The sequence below is a fragment of the Phlebotomus papatasi genome, chromosome 1 (genome assembly GCF_024763615.1).
Source record: "Phlebotomus papatasi isolate M1 chromosome 1, Ppap_2.1, whole genome shotgun sequence".
NCBI classification, from domain to species: Eukaryota; Metazoa; Arthropoda; class Insecta; order Diptera; family Psychodidae; genus Phlebotomus; species Phlebotomus papatasi.
In genome coordinates, this window is record NC_077222.1 from 73,307,658 (window position 1) to 73,330,028 (window position 22,371).

The following is a 22,371-nucleotide window of genomic DNA, read 5'->3' on the forward strand; positions in this document are numbered from 1 at the left end:
TAATCCTGTGGTATTTGTCAGTCAGAACATGGGAGGGTTTTACAAGATGAAAAGTTGGTGAAATAGAAGAAAGACATTTCCTTTAGTTAATTACATTTTCCCTCTTCTTACTTCTTTTTGTATACTGTAAATTTCCGGGTTTCATATTGCTGGACTCGATCTGCAATATAAGTTTTATGTAACCAACTTGTAGACATTTCTTTCATATCTCACATATTAAATTCTTAGAAAGAGCAACTTTCTATCTAGTCTTTATCAAATGTAGAAATACCAGAGAGGTACAACTTACAAGTTTCCAATTGTACCATCACTAAAATGATAAGATGACGTGAATTGCATTTTAAGAGTGAAATCATTGAGTCCTCCTGGAAATACTGCAATCATTGAGAACTATCCAAAAATGGCTTTAAACAAACGGATTCTGTATAAATAAACTGCACCATACAGAGAGAGTTCATTCAAATAGTTTTTTTAAAAGTTGGAGAACATGAATAAAAGTTGGCAGAATTCTTAAGACTTTGATTCCATATGTTTTATATACCTGCAAAATAAAGATTTCATAAGATTTAAGATTTTTACTATCGTTTTAGCGTTTTGAATTGCCAGAAGTTCTAGCATTTTGAGGACTTTTCCGATGAAATTTTATTCCACGTTTTTAAATTTTAACAGTAATGATTTGGTGTATGTGTGCAGAATTAACGCATTTTCTAATTGATTTCTAAATAAGTAATGACAGCAGTATTAATAAAATATGAGATTATGAAAAGGTCATGATAATTGGTCACATGAACTTCCTCTCGCAGAATATTAAATAATCTATCAAGTGCAACTTTCATCTTAGCAGTTAATGAAATGTTGTGTGCGGTGCCTTTAGGAGGAGACTATGGAATTTAATTGATAGAGTAATTTCGTATAAAATACAAAATGATACATCATAAAAGCTATATCAGCTTTATATAGCTTCACATGCGCTGGTGAAAATTCTTCTCTTATGTCAGAGTACAAAAATACAGTAGAAATAAGTCAATGTGAGTTATATCTTTTTTGTGCGACTCTTACATTTAGATAAGACATAATGTTATTAACCCAATTAACCTTCCCAGAGTGTCTTTAGTTCTTTTTTTTTATATTGGATAGAAAGAATTCTCAGAGTTCTAACTATTACCCAAACTCGCTCCAACAGCTGGTGCGGAGAAATTGTCATGGATATAACTGATTTTCTTGGGAATCTCAACAAACTCGGTTTTAGTTTTATGAAAAAAAAGTAAATTAAACATAACAGAACTGAAGATATTGTACTGTTGGTTGAGAGTTTTGTATTTTGTGACTGGGAGTAACAATAGAGATCCCATTAAAAATGTATGTTATTAAAAAAAAAAAAAGAAGATACAACATTAAGAGATGTTGGTGATTGTAATATTGTTGGTATATACGTTGAAAATAGCAAAAAAGAATGCTATTGATCTAAATTCACTTTGTTGTATCTGGATAATCTAGATAAAGGGAAAAAAAGGGATAAGAGGGAAATGTCCCTTTGGGAGTTGTATGAAGGTCTCTCCAACTCATCTTTCCTTCTCCTTGACACTTCAACGCCAACGCACATTCTTGTCAATGGCGGTGAATATTTGATAAATTTGAGTAGTCCTCTGTCTCATACCCTAAAGGCACATGAAGAGGGCGAGTCACATAAATTTCCCACAGATTTTGGTATTTAATCCTCCACGATAGTATAAGCAGAACAGAAATGTCATTCATCTATTGCCTGAGCGACATCATTCACTGAAGAATTTTGTAATTTCGAGATGATATTTAACCACCATCATGTGCTTCCTTCTTTTTTATGCTCTCCCTTCGATGTAACAAAATGTTTCTTTTGGTAAGAACCTACGGTTGGGTGAAGAAAATTGATATTCAGAAGAGCTTTTGGTTTAGTGTTGAAGTGTCTGTCCCCAGACTGTTGCCGAGGGTGATATTTGGGTGACGATAGTGAAACACAATTGAATACTAGTAGAATTATTTTATCTATAGAGCCAGAGTTCTGTTGTTGTATTTTGAAATAAAGGAAATGAATACAAAAATAGGTGAGGGTAAAGTTGTTATGAAACCCCTTTTGAACTTGGTGAACCTTAGTATTTAAGAGGCGGGGTAAGAGATTGGTGAAAAGCACCTGTTTCGGGAAAATAATGTGAATGGCAAAAAATAACATCATGCTTTTCTTTATATTCACATTATACTATCATTTTTATAAAAAGAAATTATTCTTTGAGACACTTAAGATAATAGAATTTTTTATTAACTTTCTATGCCTTTTTTCGCAATATCAGCTAGGGAAAGCGCGCTACCTTCGGACGACGCAAGCTTCGGACAGTTGAATTTATTTCTCTAGGTTCCTTATGGATTTCACCCATAGCCTTTTACTGAGAATTTGAGGTATTGGACTAGCTACTAAAATATAATATTATAATGGCCCAAAATTATTTATAGCACATTGAAGAAAATGAATTGTGCGAAGCATAAATCGTCCGAAGGTAGCGAGCTTTCCCCTAAATATTCTTCTTGTGATTTTTACATTCCCATCAGTTTCCCATTATCTAAGCCTTGTCTCGGCTCAAGCCGAGAGACGAATTAGTCATAAACTGATGGAAATGTAATCTTATCATTATTTTGATTATAATTACGTTAAGCTGTCTTTCGGCTTAATGCTCAACGCATAATAACCTTTCTTTTGTAAACATGTTTTTGACATTTAAATGAGAGTGAGTGAGATCTAGATCTAGTCATCTCGCTCACTCTGATTGGAAATTTTGAAAACATGTTTATAAACAAAAGTTGTTATGCGTAGGGCATAAGTCGCAAGAGCATCTAGGGGATTACGATTTACATCTGGTTTATGCGTTCAGCATTATGCATTAGATAACTGAAAAAATACCCTTCTGAATTTCATAAATATCCCAAGTTCGCATTTTCTATTTACTATCGACTTTGCAGGATTAAGTACTAGTTAAAGGTCAGAAATGTGTGCAGTATTTGTAAATATAGGGTGAAAAGTGAACTCAAACATTGAAAGAGCTTTTTCAAGTGGAAGGATCCTATTGATTGAGATTGTTTTATAGATGATAAAATAACAGAATCCAATGCTCATGATGTTATGTTAGGAAGGAAGTTGCTCAAGTGCCTGGTCTTGTAGGAAGAAGATGGTGATTAATGCGTAGGTGGGGAAAATGTTAGGTGAAAGCACGTTTAAGTTTTTCCACCCTTTTACTTTCCCTCAGTAGGTATAATGTATTCGCAAAGAATAAATCATATGTTAGCTTTCGATATTGTCTGTTGTGTGTTTTAGAGCTTTTCCATGAAGTGGGTGGAAGCGTGCGTGGGTTAGGGTTATTATTAAATTCATGATTGAAAACACTGCCTTTTGCCTTTTTCTTATAGAAGAACATACTACAACATAAACATACATAGGTAATTTATATGCTCAACATAAACAAATATATATAAGATATTCTGTGATTCTACCTTAATTAGTTGAAATTTCCGTATATCTTCGAGGCTCATTTTAGGTCATTAGGAACTTCTTTATCACAGTGAATCACATCAGGTGAATTGAGGAAATATACATGAGCAAAAGGTAGTAATGTTAGTATCTCGTTATTAGTGATGGTGCAAAATTAAACAGAAAGTCGTTAAGATTTGTTTGACGTTTTGTGAAATGGAAAATTAGGAGAAAACCCACCCTCAGTGAATTTCCCTTCTATAACCACCACAGTAACGCTCCAATTATGACCTCCGCCGAGATTGGAATATGTAGTGACGGCATTCTGATGAATTTAAAATGATTGACGTTGTAACAGTGCGCGTGTTTGTTTTGATGGAAATTTTCCGGAGTGTGAAAATTAAGTCCATGAGAGAGTGTTAATCTTGAAGTTCATTAAAAGTCCCTCATTAAGGGAGGTTTCTTCTTTCTCTCATGACCTATTTTGATGCTTGCTGCTAAACCACAATATTTCTCAGCAGAAGCGCCAAAGTTACTGTAATCAATTTGTTAGTTTAAATTGTTAATTAAAGTCTTTTGAACTTTATGTTTAGTTTTAGCGAAAATATTGAAATTATTCATTAGATTATTTGAGATAAGAAGTAACATCTTGTTTGTATTTACTTATGTAGGGGATATGGGAGTTATATATAGGGGAAACTGGGGCACCACCAAACACGGGGTACCACCAAACACTGCGATTTTTTAATCGGATATTCGACTTCAGAGGATAAGACCTATAGGAATTTATAGGCACTATAGGGATGCTTGTCCACTGAATGAATGGTCGAGATAGTCCAAGTAGTTTAGAAATAAAAATTAGTGTTTGGTGGTACCCCTTGTTTAGTGGTGCCCCAGTTTCCCCTAAACAAATTTAATATTTAACTTTAGAGAGTTGTCAGAAAAATGTCAAATTAATTCATAATTTATTTAAATAAATAGAATGTGGCTAGTTAGTGTGAAACTCCCTTATCAGTGTGAAAATATTTTTTTTATGAAGTTTGTCCAAAGTAGCGCTATATCAGGGTGGTTTTAAATTTTATCACAGTAACTAAAAAACAAACCTATTTGTACAAAACAACAAATAATAAGTAAATATTGGGCTCAAGAATGAAACAAAAGTTATAAAAATAGTAAAACCTTTGTGATTAGTGAAAATGTTGTAGAACGTTAGTGATTAAAGACTTAACATTATTTTTTTTAACGTGTATTGCTAAAAATCGAAAAGAAAGTACAATCTTCTCATTTACAACTGGAGATTGCTCAAAAGACGAGACATTCGTTCATCGGTTTCGAAAACCAAGGAAGACATTATTTTCTTCTCGTTTTGTCTGAACGCCGTCTAAGACACTTCCAGTTCGTATATTCAAGTATCTCGAATGTCAATATGTCAGTCTTCATTTTGTTATAAAACCGGACGGCCGGCCTTACCCGAAATGGCGGCTTATGATTTTCTGCATCAGAGATGTTCAAAACATATACCCTGTGAATTTCAGCTCGATCTAAGCACTTTGAGAAAATCCGAGGATTACAATAGGTGTGATTAGATGGAATCACACTGAAAAGAACGAAGCAATAGCGAGGCTCATATTCCATTTTATAATTTCCTTTAAATCACTGATATATTTTTTTAACAGCTTTTTAGCGTAATATTAGGTGAGATTTTTAACAATCTCACCTACTATAATCCTAACAAAATTTCATGTCGTCCGATCGACCTCAAACTTGGCCAAAATGTGTTTCGCCACTTCCTGATCACGAATATATATGTGGCTATTAGGTGAGATTCTTAACAATCTCACCTACTATAATCCTAACAAAATTTCATGTCGTCCGATCGACCTCAAATTTGGCCAAAACGTGTTTCAGCACTTCCTGATCACGAATATATATGTGGCTAATTTACGTTCCCGGCCGGCCGGCCGGCTGGCCGGCCGGCCGGCCGCTCTTTGGAGCTTAATAGCTCCTAAACTAAAAAAGATATCGACTTGCGGTTTTCGGCAAAGGTTATATATCGGGTGAAAATTGCAACTTGGTGCATAGACCCCCCACCCCCCACCCCTCCTTCCGCCATTTTGAAGACCCCCCTTTTTTTGTTTTCTCAATAGCTCTGCCCCTATGGCATTCAGCGGACTCAAATTTTAGTATGTTATAGCTGGGCCTTAGAGCTTTCCATCAATACCAAACTTAAGGTCCCCCGACCCCCCGGACCCGAGCTATAAGGGTCCAAAAAAATTTTCTTAAAATGGCCATAACTCCGGTTCTAATTGTCAGAATTTAAAAAGTGAGGGCTTTTTGGAAAGCTCTCGTGAAATTCCACTTCTCCTTCTAACATCGCAAGTTCATAAAACCACCGCTAGGGGCGCTTTTTTTAAAAAGAAAATTTTTAAATCTTAAAAGTTAAATAACTCAAAAATTCCATTGTGCATCGGGCTGAAAATTTAGTATGTTGTAGCCGTTGATTATACCTATCAAACAAAAAAAACCTTAAGTCGATCCATAACCCCTGACCCGAGCTATAAGGGGTCAAAGTTCGAACATTGACCGGCCTCTATCTCCGGTTCTAATTAACATAGCGACCTAAATTTTACCTTTTTGGTTTCGTCTCGATGAGCACTTTCAGATGGAAGTTCAAAAGGTCACCACAGGTGGCGCTGTGATAGCGTCAAAATTCATCGAAATTCAAAGTCACTTTTCTCAAAAACGGCATTGTGCAAGTTAATGAAATTTTAGTATGTTGTAGTCCAGTCTAGGACGTTTCCAAAATGGTGCGTATGTGCGCTGTGGTTAAAACAGAACCGGAGATATGAGGGGTCAAAGTTCACAAAATTCAAAAAATCATATCTCCGGTTCTATGTGACCGATTTTGATGAGTGAGGGCTTAAACGAAAGACCTCACCAAATGCTACAACTTTCTAGAATATTTGAACTTCGTGGGACCAACACCAGGGGCGCCACAGTCGAAAAACCAATTTCAATATCACATAACCTCAATTATCTCGACTGTCGCTAAACCGATTTTGATGATTACTTCGACACAATTGTAGAACACATTTGTCTCTACATTTCGTCCATACATCATTTTCCGCTCAGACTACGCTATCACTCCGATTTTGCCGTTTAAGTGTGAAAAAATTGACTTTTCCCATAATAACGCTTTGAAATCACTCAGATGCCAATTTGACTGCCTCTACTCCACCAAGACACTTAAAATAGGGTTTTAAATGGAAAGTCCCACAAAATACAACAATTCTTTGAAATAGTTGAAGCTCAACAAATGACTACTTGGGGCACTCTGGATGAAAAAACGAGTTAAGAAACAAAAAACCTCGCTTATCTTGGCTTCTGAGTAATCGATGAGATCATGTTCTATGGGAAAATTATAGAGAACATTCTGGTCTACATTTCACCCATATAACACTTTTCTGTCAGTTCATCCAAATCCTTGGCATTTTGGTTTAAATACAAAACTTGTATAATTTCACGAATTTGGTTCAAGATAACTGAATGGCGTCTCCCAACTTCAGCTCTAAATCGAATTTGCATGCACTCCGAGCTAGCTCACGTTAAGAATCTCACCTACATAAGCCGGTTAGGATTATCTGTCCCTTTCAAAAAAAAATCCCAACTTTGATTCAAAATTGAGTTTAAATTCTTCGTGCATAAACGATATTTTCTGCAAATAGAATTCGATTTACTTTTTAGCCAAGACACCTTGGAAGAATCAAACCCCCGCTATGAATGAGCCGAATCCCTCGACTTTTGATACCTTCTGCACTTCTCGAGCCATACTTTGATATAATTTATGCTGATTATATGTTTCGTTTTTTTTTTAACTGCCTGTTTAGCTAAACGGTCAGATATATCGACTTTATATTTTTAGTAACCTAGGTCAGAGATGACAACAATCAACATCAATTTATAGGGAGCATTCTAAATTGATGTTTTACTATAGGGAAAAATGGGACACGTTTGAATTGGGGTATCTTTGAAAATAGACTTTTTCCCCTATTTTTAAAAGGAATTAAGGGTTATTTGGCTTATGTATTTTAGCTTCACAATGGGTTTGTAAAACTTAATAATATCACGCTAAGGTCCAGTTCTGTTTAAAAATAGGATAAAAAGCCTATTTATAAAGCTGACCCAATTCACGCCTAAATCATTGCCAACTAATACTGATAAGTATCATCAATAATTAGTTTTTGTTTGTTTAACTTTACTTTTAGTATCTCCAAATGTTTATAAGTTTAGTGGTCCAGAAATGGTTCTTTAAACAGGAATTTGGCATTATATCCATTTTCTGCCTACATTTTCTGAAAGGTCCAATGCCCAAATAAGCATCTATTTTCCTCAATGTACGCAGTATTTCCACCTTGACATGATTTTCGGATGAAATATTATATTATCCTCAAGGATCACAATATTCTTTTTGCGCACATGCTCTCTGTAATTATCGAAATTTGCTACATGAGTGTCTGACACTAGGGGATATATAGTTATATATCGTTAGAGTTTAGGATGTTACATGCCGCAAGGATAACATAACGAAAGCTCATCTGTAAGTCGTAATGGATGTTGTCCGGAAGGGACAAAATAAATTGAATTATCAGAAAATCAAACAGCCCAACAGAGCGACAGTGTAATCAGAAATTGATGTGAAGATGGGTTGGGTTGTTTTGTTATATTGGTGTGGGGTAGAGGGAAATTCCGATAAAGTGAATAGCATACGAAAGATGATAAGAATGTGACGCCAGACAAGACTCATCTGCATCCCAAGTCCATGCGCGTTATTTCTGTGTGGTCAGAGAGTTCGTGGAAAACAGTCATGCAATTGCGATATTTGATTGAGTGATCTCTGTGGAGAAAATGTAATTGAAACTTCCAATGGTTATTCAAATCAGAAAGTGTATCTGGGGGGATGTTGTGCAAATAATAAGAGAGTGGTTTATAAAGGAAGATTAGATTTTGTGAAATAGAGATTTATATGTACCAAAGTGTGGGTGGATGTATCAATGGAAAAATTCAAAGAATTTTGCATTGACTTTCTCATGACAGATATTGTCTGGGCAATAAAGTGTGATGAATTTCATTATGATAGATTTATAGGTCAAGAGGTACACATCTTTTAATTCTATTTTTATCGTTCATCATTTGGTGAAATTATCCACCATTAAACACTGACAAAACCCATGATGCTCAACAGCCTGGTACAACATAATAATTCTTCCCTCGAAAATAAAAACATGAAAAAATTGCTATAATGATGAAAGGGCAAGAGACACTCATTTTATTGCTTTATGCGTGTTATAAACTGTTGCTGGATGGAAAATACCCATTTAAAATGTTTTCTGATGGAGGTTTTTATTTTTTTTTTTTTTTGTCATAGAGAGTGGGTGAAGATTTTTCATGGGTAGATTATTGTCTGCATGTTTTCATTTCGTGTTAAGGTGTCTACACATTGGAGCTGATTTCATCAAGAATTATTTCAAGAATTTTTTAAAGAAAAATTCATATTTTTGAAGGAATTTTTGAAGAAAAATGCCTCCACACTGGGTTTTTTATTTTCCATCAAAAATTTTTTGACAGTTTGCCATCATTTCCAAGTCTCTTGCTCTTCTGACTGTTTTTCACGAAAATTTGTTGTTTCACTGCTGGAAAAAGTTAGAAAAGCATTTGGTGAAGTTCCTTGGGATAGTATTTAGTGAATTTCTGAAGAAAATCTTCTAAATATGCAAGGGAATAGTGTTTTTCTGGAGTTGTCGTTCTTGGTGGAATCCAACCCAGCCTTTGAAGGAACATTTTCTGTGATTTTGCTCCAGAAATTGCACCACTTTCTTCTTTTTCGAGGTATTTCCTCCATCATTTCTTCCAAGTTTACAACAAAAGCGCTCAAAATAATTAATTTTCGTCTTCCCGCCCTTCGACACACAAGATCACAAAACACTTGGTGGGAAATTATGAATGATATTTGATCAACTTCACACTGGACGACTGACGGTCGATTTTTGTTTTCGGAATACGGGACCATAACCTCAAAACATTATTTTTATTTTCATCTACAAATTGTGTGATATTCGCAGTTTGCTGTGGAGAAAAAGTTGTTTTTTTTTCGGGATAATCTCCTTGTAAAAAGAAAAAAGATTCAATAAAAAATTTTTTTTTAAGGATTTTACTTTAGATTATTTTTTATTTCTCACCACCTTTTCATGCACTACTACTCAAACTGGGAGTCCCACGGAGGAATCGAGGGCCTGTGGCTATCCAGTTCTGGTGTTCTCGAAAGGAAGCAATCCCACATAGTTCCTAGTGGTTGAGAAAGTGAATGATATAAAAGATCATTCTGATGTTCTTCTGGGGGTTCAAGTGATGGCTTCTTGTAGCTCCGGACAGCTCTCGTTTGCATTGAGATTTCCTCGGTGGCTCTGGTTAGCTCTTGTTGTAATTAGTAACCAAGGCATATAGAGATTCCAAAGTGCCCGTAAATTTTCTCCTTTCCATCCATCTTGCAATCCATGGAGTACGAAGCCACTGTACTGTGGAACACCTCAAGAATACACAGATGGATTAACTTCCGGCAATTTCTGGAGAAAAATCACAGGAAATGTTCCTTCAAAAGCTGGGTTGGATTCCACCAGGAATGACATCTCCAGAAAAACACTATTCCCTTGCATATTTAGAAGATTTTCTTCAGAAATTCACTAAATACTATCCCAAGGAACTTCACCAAACGTTTTTCTCACTTTTTCCAGCAGAAAATAACAAATTTTCGTGAAAAACAATCTTGAATCGTGATGGTTTCCGTCAAGAATTCTGTCAAGAATGACTTTGATGAATTTTATTCCAATGTGTAGCCGGTAATTTCTTTCAAAAATTCTTGATGGAAATTACCTTGAATTGGATATGATTTTTGAAGAAATTTGTCTACACATTAGACAAATTTTCTTCAAAAATCCATCTTTTTGTCAAAAATTCTCACCAATGTGTAGGCAATTTTCTTGAAGAACACTTCTTGAAGCTCATTTTTGATAGAAATTTCTTATAATGTGTAGACACCTTTAGACACAGTGAAAATAAAACGTGTGAAGTGTAGAGAAGAACAAAAAATTTGTTCCAACTTGTTGATTGGGTATAAATAGAATATCAAAATTCTCCTCTCCAGAAAATTTGTTCATCACAAGTTGGACACGAAAATGGGATTTCTGTTCTTGCGATTTTACTATGCAAAGTATCTTTAATTTTGTTACTCCTACTCAATATTCAAAATGCAATTTAAATTATTTTGTGACTTTCTTTTACGTGAATATAAACTTTTTAATTATATGAAAGAGTAGTAGGGGGGTATTGGGAAAGGGTGGAAAAAGCTATCATTTGTATATAGTTTAAAAATTAAAAAAAAACGTGTGTTTATAATTCAAATTTCATTAGTATACAACAACTCTTGTTCTTTAGGGGAATAATTCAAGTTTAAGACCATTTAAGTGTCTCTTTTCGTGTTTCCTTGTACAATTATTTAAATTTGTATTTATGTGTTTATACTTCACATCTCTACATAGATTTTTCATACTTCAATGAGTTTAAATGAAGAGATATGATTGTTTACTAAAATATCACTTACCAATATTTGACCAAAATTTTTATGCCTGAGAAGATTCTGTCTTGTGGACTTTGAGATTTGCATGTAAATAGCAATATTTTTAAAGTAGTCAAATTTTTTACTGGATTTAATTGTTTTATGTCTCTTCTCTATGTGATATCGCACTTGTCAAATATAATGGCGCAACTTTTTTTCTTAAATAAATTTCAAAAGAAGTATATATAGTAAAATTTTTACCTTGAGTGATCAATTTATTTACTTATTTAAAAGTTATGTTAAATCTATTCTACTTAGTAAATGTACAGGCCCATTATTGTACAAGGGTAAGGTAAAGCCCTCAGGCTTCGCACACACTTTGGCTTCAAACACTTCATAGTTTTCCCTTATTCATTTAATGAATTTTTCTTAATTTTTTTTCAGGAAATGTGTCACTTAAGACTTGTTATTAAAATATATTGCCATAGGTTAGGTTCATTAAAAGAATTTGGGAAACAATGAAGTATTCGAAGCTAGAGTACGTGCGAAACCTAAAAGTCTTCTCATATATACCTGTTTAGGAACATGAATTGGAACTAATTGCATAACTTTTTTATTTAACAAAACACAACTTTAATTGGTAGTCACTGATTTTTTTTATGAATTTTAAATTTTTCTTGAGGAGTTACGAGAGTCATGAAGCCTAAAAATGAGCATAATTAAAAAAAAACGGACGGACGGACGGGAACGTTTTTTAGCCATCAATATATTCGTGATCAGGAAATGGCCAAACACATTTTGGCCAAGTTTGGGGCAGATCGGAGGACATGAGATTTTGTTAGGATTATAGTAGGTGAGATTATTAAGAATCTCACCTAATATATCAACATTATAAATAAATATTCAATTCAATCTATAAGGCCTAAATAGTACAACATTTAAGCTATGGTTTCTGACATTTTTATTTAAAAAGTATAAAAATTAAGCCGTTGAGACTTTTTCAAAACAGACTTCCCAAAATCAGATCCTAGCAGCTGAATTTTTAAACATATAAAACTAAAAATATCAGGAAATATAGTTTAATGTTGTATTTGTGTTTAATAGCTCAGATTAAATATTTTTTTTATTATGCCGAAAAAATTAAGAGGATGTATGCTTTTTTTTAGTCTTGTAGACTAACGTAACCCCTTAACCCTTTAAAAAAAGAATGACTTTCTTCTGAAGCCCAATTCTTGTCCCTCTCGTCGTTCAAGGGTTAGAGACTAAAATACGGTTTTGATTGGAAAAATCGTTCTTTTTAAATTATTCTTGTATCAAACATTTCTAACTTTTTTCACAGAAATACTTTAACAGCCTCCGAGTTCTTTATAAGTACTCCATTTTTATATGTAAGGGTAGCACCTGCCGTAAATCATTTTAAAAGAAAAGTTTTAAAAAAGCTTTGTTTATTCAAATATTCGAAAAATATATCAAATCGAAGAAATAACGTCTCTTTTAATAAAGGTTAGACAACGTGTAGGGGATACTGGGCAAAAAGTCACAAATCGAAAATTTCAAAATTCAATATCAGCCAAGATAAATAAGATAGCGGCTTAAAGTTTTTTCCATAGATAGCCTCCATAGATCTTCTTCAATGTCGTAAGTTCGTTAAAATTTGAACAAGGAATTTTGAAAATAAAAAATATCGAAATTTTTAGCCCTATTTTTCAAATATTTTCCGTGCAGAAGATATCAATTATTAGCTACTTATTTTAAATTTGATGCACTGGTGAATATTTCTCAAATTATCTGGATATTTTTTGAATACGAATCTGATATCTATTTTAGAATTTTACAAAGATTCTGTTCTCCAGAGATCCTTTTATTAAAAATGCCCACTTGGGGTAAAAAGTAACAAAAGCTATGGAGCTAAAAGTAACAAACACCGAAACAATTTCTTATGTCCCACGGTGAAAAGAAACGTCAGTGCTATGTGTTGCCGCTTGTTGTTTGCATTGGTCAAACGATTTACAGTCTTTTGTGTGCTTTTTTGTAAAATAGCTTAAAATGCGCTTTTCTCGCTCAGGTAGCGAAAACAGTGTTTTACAAAGGCGTAGAAGATTTAGTTTCCTATGAAAATATGTAATCTAGGTATTTTACTTAAATTTACGGAATCCCGAAATAAAGCGAAACAAAATGTGATAGTATTTCATGCCTGATACTATTTGCACCAACATTTTTGAGAATGATCACAAAAAAATTTTGGAGGTGCACGGGTAGCTTGTAAAAAAAATAAAATATCCGTTTTGTGACTTTTTGCCCCAGTCTCCCCTAAAGATTGTAATTGTCGTAATTCTAAAATTCTACAAAGGCGTTTAAAGCACAAATTATTACTTATATGAGATATCTATAGTACTTTAAAAGGGCTATAGATGGGCTTTTGAAAGGTTTTATTTTCTAGATTTACTTTTTACGTTTGTTGAACAATTTGAAACTAATCAGGTAATTATAAATGGATTACAATAATCAATTAGAAATAATTATTATTTTTTTATGTAAAGAAATGTATACAACTATTTAAATGCCTATAAGAGACTTTTATTATACCTCTATATTTTGAGTACCTATTCTATAAAATTTCAGAATTATTTAATTAAGATATATTTTCCTATAAAATTACTCTATATATAATTATATAGTATTTCTCAAGACAATAATATATATTCTTAAATTTTCATCATCAGCTTTTTAAAAGATTAGTATAAGATCATTTAAAGGTTTTGGTTCCTTATGCAGAAGTTTCTCAATGTATGGGTTGTGCCATTATAATCTTACAAGTGCGATGTGTATTTTTGTTAGTACAGGAAGAATATTCTCTCCTAATTTCTCCAATACTTTTTATTCTATTCTTAGTCAATGTTCAATGTGTGTGGGTGTAAAAAAATGTCAATTAGAAAGTTAATGGGGTGTGTGAAAATTTTCAGGTGTCTCAAGAGGATGTAGAAATGGTGGTCGATGATGCTTTCGATCCCCTTCCACATGAGGAGAGTCACTATGTGGCAAGTGAGGACATTCAAATGAAGGAGCGAGAAATTGAATTGAAGGACGTAGTGAAGGAGGGTCATGAGAAGGCCGATCCATCGCAATTTGAACTATTGAGGGTTCTGGGTGAGGGATCTTTTGGCAAAGTGTTCCTAGTGCGTAAAATTGTCGGTAAAGATGCTGGAACTCTGTATGCCATGAAAGTGTTAAAGAAGGCTACACTGAAAGTGAAGGATCGTGTTAGGAGCACCAATGAGAGAAATATTTTGGCTGATGTTGGACATGCTTTCATTGTTAAATTGCACTATGCCTTCCAAACACCTGGAAAATTGTACTTGATATTGGATTTTCTACGTGGTGGCGATTTATTTACTAGACTCAGCAAAGAAGTGAGTTTATTCATATTCTATTTTCTGCTATATACATACATTACTCATGGTGTAAATTAGGGGAAATATGCTGAAAGATATCCTCTTTCTCTTCAAATTCCAATGTTGTTTTTCTTCTTATTTTGTAGGTAATGTTCACGGAGGAGGATGTAAAATTCTACCTTGCCGAATTGGCTCTGGCACTTAATCATTTACATAGTATTGGGATTATTTATAGAGATCTTAAGCCAGAAAATATTCTTTTAGATCAAGTAAGTACAACATCAATTCGTTGTTTTTTTTTTTCTTTCTTTATCAAAGGGAAATTATTATTAGAACAGGAAAATAGGGTGGGTAATTGGTGAAGAGAGAGAGTGAGGCTTTGTATATAAGATGCAAAAAGGAATGTATGAGGAATTTTAATTGCTCATAAGTGACTTTTTAAGAGGGATGTAATTGAATGTTGGTGGAGAATTTTCCATTAAAAGCACCACTATAGAGTGAGGGGTGAAATATACGGATAATTGAATAATAAGAAAAGTGTCTAAGAGAAAATGAGGCGTGTTAAATGAAAAGAGGAAATGAACATAAAATCAATTATTTCAGATGACGTTTGGGAATGAGAATTGTGGTGTTTTTTTCCCTTCTAGTATTTCCCTATATACCTTTCTCTTTGATTTACTTCCCTGGGATATAAACAAATACTAACTTTATGCCCTATACCTCAATGAGTTTGCAACACAATTAGAAAATATTGCATGTAACGGGAGGAAAATTTACAAGAAATGGCAGATATAACATTGTGTGGGATGAAAAGCAGAAAAAAAGACGATGGATATTCAATCATAAAAGAACCTCCCTTTTGCTTTCAAATTGATTTTATGCGATTGAAGCATTTCTTGGCGATCATATACAATATGGCATGTGATGAAATAGACGTTGGGGATTTTGATGGAATTGAGGAAACGTTTAGATGAAAGAGGGGGGAGGATATTTCCTACACCAAATATACATCACCATGTATCTTTTTTGCTACATTTCAAACGGAAATAATCCCCAATCGTAGTTATTCTCGAATGTATCTCTTCAGAGGTGATAATTTAACAAAATGTACTTTGACGTAGCATTTCCTGCTTGGAGCTATTTTAATGGAAAATAGATCTGTGAAATTGATTTAAATCATTTTATTTTAAAAATGAATAACTGTGTTATCACACTTGCACATTAAAATTTTAATATGATTCACATTAATTGTCGCTGGTGAGAGTCCAAATGTGTAATTTGTGTGTTTGAATTATTTTATATTCAAAATTTGATCTATTTGTTGATAAAAAGGTAGACTTGGCCCGCAAAATTTGATATAAATTGATTTATAACATTAATGCGAAAAATTAATGCGATTTTCTCTTTAATTTTTGAATGTGAAAAATATTTATGCTTTAGATAAATTTAAACTTTATTTTTGCAGGCCAAGTCCAATTCTTTATCAATAAACAGAAAAACCCCAAATATTAAGTGACTCAAAGACACAAATAAAATATTTGGACGCTCACAAGCGACAATTAATGTGAATCACATTAAAATTTTAATGTGCAGGTGTGATAACGCCGTAAGACATTTTTCAAAAAATAAAAATAACCTAAACTTATTTTCGTTCAAAAAACAAAGTATTCTGAGTTATAGAATCTAATGAATAGTATATTCCAAAAATTTTGCAAATAATCTACTCAATTCTTAGTTAAAGGGTAACGATATTTCATACAATTTAATTTTTCCCTTATTTATAAGACCTGAAAAAACCTCCCAACAAACTTTAAAATGAAGGAAAACTTAAAGATGTTTGGGATTTCCATTTCAACTCTGTTATCCTGTAGTTTGTTATATTTCAACTTTAAGGTTTAAAGTTTAAAGAAATGTGTGACACTTTAAAATGAGAAATCTTCATCGGGGAATACACGATAATTCACACTAATTCGTTTCTTTTTAATTCGTGCGGCAGTTACATTATTAAAAACAAATTTGTTGATATTTTTCAATTTTGGTTGAGTTTGTCGAATTTGCCATTACTGCAAAATTAATTTACGACCATCCAATTATGTTTTCTTCTAAATAGGTAGAAAAATTGTTTTTTACCCCCTGCTTCTTAAAGGGGATTAACATTCTTAAATAAGAATGTTGACATATCTTTTTTTAAACCAAAAATTAAAAGGACAAAATTAGGAAAGCGGAACACTTTAGAAAAAGTTCAGTTTCAAATGAATTTTCAAGCTGATTTTTTTAAATTTTTTTACCATCTCTTCAGGTCATGAAATGTTTCATTAAAATCTTTTAAATTTCATCCAAATAATATAAGAATTGACAATGATTATAAAATAGTACATTTTTTTAAAAAACCTAACAGAGCCCTTGAAAAAGCGGACAAATGTTTTTTTATTTTTGTGTGAGGAGAAGAAAAACCTCGTTCCATCACAGTTGTAAATTCTGAACCGATGAATATGCAAGGGATTAGTTAGGGTAAATGTCCTAATTCAAAACCATTTCCAGACGCTTTAACTTTGGCAGAGGATTCAACACATTAAGTTCACATTTTTTCTGAAGAGAATTACATAAATTTGCTCCTTGACTCTTCTAGAGTGTTACTGTTTAGTAAAAATTCTTTGGATATATTTTGAAAACTTCTTAAATACAAGAAAAACACACAAGTGCAAAATGCTTCTATTGGAAACATATTATTCCAAATGGAAACAAGGGAAAGTTTCTAATTGGAGACAAGCAGTGTAAGTGAAACCGCGACAAAAGGTTTCCAAAACCTTGTTAAGTTGCTCTTGAGGGTAGGATTTGTTCTTATTCTTGGTCTTTTCTCCTTTCCCATCTAAAACAATAAGAAAATCTCTCCAAAAAATCATATTTCCGTGGTTTCCTATTGAAGCATTTGCAGACACTTCAGAAAAACCCTTTTTGTTCACGAAATAGGTAATTATTTCATTTGAGAACTTCACGTAGTATTAACAATAAAGATTAGCACTTAATTTAACTCAAATTAGTCAGAAATCTGACATTAAATGTTAAAGAAAACGCATAAACAACAGTTACCTCATTGTGTTTTTCATTGGAAAACATGGTCGATCGATGAAAAATTCGATGGTGAAAGAGTACACTTTTAATTTTTCTGAGAAATTAACAAATTAAAATTTGTGAATATGAATGGATTTTCGCTTTATTTGGAGCAAAATTAAATAAATATCGTCAGTTAAATCAGCATTTGTTGTAACTTCCTTTTGACAACTTTTCAGGAGACGAAATTTTCAGTTCAATATTATTTTTCTTAAAAATGAGCCCCGAATGCGATACTTTTGAGTCAAAATAATAAAAGTGGCACTAATAAACTGTAAGTTAACTCGAGAAAATCTTTATAAAATGATTTAAAAGCTGAGATATTGAGATATAGGGTAAGGGCTTATAATTTTGGACAGTCTGCTTATAAGCATCGAAGTTCCAAGTTTGAAGTGCGATATTTTCAATACTAATTGACATTTCTTGTTACTCTCTTGTCAGAAGGGTTGTTTAGAAACTTAGCAAGCTATTTATCGTCTTATTTTTATTAAAATTAGTTTTAATACGTTTAAAAATGAATTGATATGTAGAGGTGACTTTGGCTCTTATTTTGGACAACTTGTTTATTAATTTGGCCAACTTGGCTGTACATTTGGACAGCTAATCCGCCTCAATAGGATGCCCATTGTTCTTCATTTGATGAACCAATCTTACCAAGTCGTCTTCCTGTTCATGTAAGGGAAACGTAGAATGTCACAGAAGCCCGGAAACTTTCCATATCATTCATTAAAGTGAGTTGACTTCGATACTCCAAGTATGTGCGGATTCGCTCATTCCCTGACCTTTCCGGGAGCCTTTCAAGGCATTTCTCGCTACATCTCTTTCGTAGAGATGATGCTCCTTTGTTTCTCCAGGCATTTGCCCAACCTAGTCATCACAAAAGCTAAAACTTCACGAAATTTCGTGAGAAAAACACCTGTCCAAAATAAGGAGTATCACCTCACTGGTGAATGTCTTAGAAAATTTCCCATTTTTCACACGAAAAATCTAATTCACAAGGCAAATCTCACTTCAGGGCAAATGTACAAATCTCCAGTAACGTGAATCAACACAATATTCAATGAATATTCAATGATATCACTCAAAAAAATCGAAGAAACATTGTTAGTACTTCACCACAGCTAAATAAGACATAAGTAAACAAGAAAGTTCTGTCATATTTCTCGCAAGCAATTGCTCACACTGAATTTTCAACAAAGCAATTTTAACTCAAATCATATTCAAAATTTAACGAATTTTGTGTTAAAATCTTCCAAAAAGAACAAATATTTACATAGAATTCATTATTCATCAAATATTGGAATAAAAATCCATCATTTTAATCAATTTATTTTTAGTGTCCAATGTTATCCTCAAAGTGTCCAAAATAAGAAACTGGACAAAATTATGAGCCTTTCCCCTATGTTCGATGAAACACAATAAGATTTTATCGTAACTTCCATCGTTTATAAAGCCGTAACTTCCAATGTATGGAGATCTTGGAAGTTACGACAATTTTCAAAAAACTCATCAATTTTAAAAACTCTAGTGTCAATGAGTGCCTTTATTTCACTAAAGTAGTCAATTAAACTCTTATCTCTGTCCCTAAAAGGTTTTATTTCATAAGTTTTATTGAATAAATTTTGTGCGCCACGTCGCTTGTTTTGTTTTGAATTAATGACAGATGGGTAGAGATTTTTTCTCACTTTTTTCTCGCAAATATTGAATTAAAATGATTTCATGTTACACTATTCGCACTGTCTTTCGATATTTGGAAGAGTTTGTAAACGTTTTGTTGAGAAATATTGCAATTTTGCTGCAAATTACAAGTCACGCAAGTGAGCAAAAGAAGTTACGGCAAATGCTGATTATTGAAAATTTTGTATGGAAATTTGTCGTAACTTCCCCAAAAGACGACAAATTCTGATAAATTTTTCTTAATTAAGGGCACTTACGATAATTTTTGTTTAAAATAATTTTTATTGGGCTTATAAAAGTTTTTTTTTAACAAGTGCGTTAAATAAACAAAATTACGCTGATTTCAAATATGTATATATATCTCAAAATCGCAAAAATGAAGTTACGATAAATGCTGATTTAACTGACGATATAACAGCTACAATTTGACGGTCTCGAATATGGGTAATCGAATCCTACATTCTCTTCTATTTGAACTGAAATAAAAGTATTATGAAGACCCTCGTAAATATTCAATGAACAAAGAATAAAGAGAAAAAATTGTTTTTTTTCTAGTTGCAATAAAATATTGTATGAAATATTTAAAGTTTGAAGTATTTGAGTAGCATTTCCAACTAGTTATATAGAGCTTATTTAATATTGATTTTCCTAACTGCATTTTATTTAATGGTGTAATTGAAATTGAATTATGGTGGCTGAATGGGGTGGCAAGCAAGATGTTGGAGATTTTCCTGGAAAAGTACAAACTTTGTAGAAATCTTTGTGGGTTGCAAGTTTGCAGGTGATTTAAGTGGGAAAATTTTATGAGATAGTGAGAAGGAGTTTTCCGAGAAATATTCATCTTAAGGGGTAATGTATATGTATAGGGAAATCCTTTTGTATGACCTTTCAGGATGGCCATATCGCCTTAACGGATTTCGGATTGTCAAAACAGCCATTGGATGGGTCGAAGACGTACAGCTTCTGTGGCACTGTGGAGTACATGGCACCAGAGGTGGTGAATAGGAAGGGTCATCATTTTGCTGCTGACTGGTGGTCATTTGGTGTGCTTATGTATGAGATGTTGACGGGAAATCTTCCATTTCATGGTGCTACACGACAAGAGACAATGAATCAGATTCTCAAGACGAAACTCGGAATGCCGGATAATCTGAGTCCGGAGGCACAGTCACTGCTACGAATGTTGTTTAAGCGTAATCCGCAAAATCGTCTTGGAGCTGGACCAGGTGGCATTGAGGATATCAAGAAGCATGAATTTTTCGCTACAATCGACTGGGATGCATTGGTGACGAAACAGGTTCGGCCGCCCTTCATTCCGGCTGTTTCGCGCGATGATGCCTTCTACTTCGACACAGAATACACAAGTAAGTCACCGAGGGATTCACCTGGGGGTCCTGTTAGTGCGAGTGCCCATGAAATCTTCCGAGGATTTAGTTTTGTAGCACCGGGTCTACTGGATGATGCCGGAATGCCACTGTCAAATGGTAGTGCTGGCGCTGTAGCGGCTATGCAGCCAAAACTTCCATTTTCCAATGAGATTCCGGGTGTGAAGCCAGGAGCCTTCTGTGATGAGTACAATATGATGCAGGAATTGGGACGTGGTACATTTTCTGTGTGTCGACTGTGTGAGCATAAGCAGACACGGAAGCAGTATGCAGCGAAGATAATCAGCAAGTCTGGTCATGATTGTCGGGAAGAGGTGGAAATTCTTCTGCGATATGGAAATCATCCCAATATTGTGACACTTTTTGGGGTTCACGAGGACAATTCGTATGTGTATCTAGTCATGGAGTTACTGAAGGGTGGTGAATTGCTCGACAGGATACTCACGATACAGAGGATGTCAGAGACGGAGGCGAGTGCTGTTTTGCGAACTGTCGTCTCAGCAGTGGCCTATCTCCATGAGCATGGTGTCGTTCACAGGTGAGTGAAATTTCAATTACTTACATTATTTATTGTACCATCCAGTGGCGAACTTTAGGGATTTAGAGCCTTGGTCAGAATTTTATTTTACACTCCAAAAAATAACATTTTTTATTTTTAAATTTTAATTAACTCAATACAAATTATTTATTTCTCGTTTGGTCAAGCGCTCTACTGCTTAACTAATTTCATGTTCAGTCTATAGTAATTATTATTGATTATGATTTTAAATAGGCAGATTTGAAAAAAAAACAACATAAAACAGCATTATTTTCTATAGGGTAAGTGTGCCAAATTTCGGCAAGCGTCAAAGTCTCAAGTTTGAAATGTAATATTTTAAATACAAATTGATTTTTTTTATTCTTTCTTCTGAAAGAGTGTTGCTTGGAACCTTGTAAAGAGTTTACCGTCTTTATTTACTCTAAAATCATTCTTGATACATTTTAAAATGAATAAAAATATGGACATAGCTTTGGTGCCCAATTTCGACCACCTTCATTCTCATAGTTCCTTGCCTTTCCGGAATTCTTCCAATGTCTTTTTCACGTCATCTCGTTTGTCGAAGCAACATTTTTTTGTTATTCTTTTGCGTTGTATAATCTCTAGAGTACGTAAAATCTAAAAGTTCATGGAAATTCGAGAAACAAAAAAGGTGGCCGAAATTGCAAACTGGCCTGAATTTGGCACACTTACCCTACATATTCTTTTCAACATAATAAAAATAATATTTAATTCGAGCTCTTAAGCATATATGAAGGTACAACATTTTAACTATATTTTCAGAAATGATTTTTAGAGACGGTTTTTGAAAAAAAAACTTTTCGATGTTTTTCGGAGAAGAATTTTGTTCACCACGAAGTTATGTTTTTTTTTTCAAAAAAAGGCCTCCGAAAATCAGGTTATAACCGGCTGAATTTTAAAGATTTTTATTAGGGGAGACTGAGGCAAAAAGTCACAAATTGAAAATTTGAAAATTCAATATCTTTCAAGATAAAAGAGATATCGGCTTAAAATGTTTTCCATAGATGGCCTCCATAGATCATCTTCAAAGTTGTAAGTTTCTTAGAATTCAAACAAGGAGTTCAGAAAATGCAAAATATTGAAATTTTTAGCCCTATTCTTAAAATGTTTCACTTACAGCAGATATCAATTTTGACCTACTTATT

At 33.5% G+C, this 22,371-nt stretch overlaps 1 protein-coding gene across 5 annotated transcripts in view; it reads left to right on the forward strand.

Moving 5' to 3' along the window:
- The window catches only part of LOC129800773 (ribosomal protein S6 kinase 2 beta), a 47,302-nt gene that overhangs the window by 16,461 nt on the left and 8,470 nt on the right, over positions 1 to 22,371 (forward strand). For all 5 annotated transcript variants that reach the window (XM_055845431.1, XM_055845406.1, XM_055845423.1 and 2 more), the window contains 3 exons: positions 14,066 to 14,512; positions 14,641 to 14,763; positions 20,175 to 21,205. In XM_055845431.1, coding sequence (XP_055701406.1) covers positions 14,066 to 14,512; positions 14,641 to 14,763; positions 20,175 to 21,205 — 1,601 coding nt within the window. The remainder of the gene's footprint in view (positions 1 to 14,065; positions 14,513 to 14,640; positions 14,764 to 20,174; positions 21,206 to 22,371) is intronic.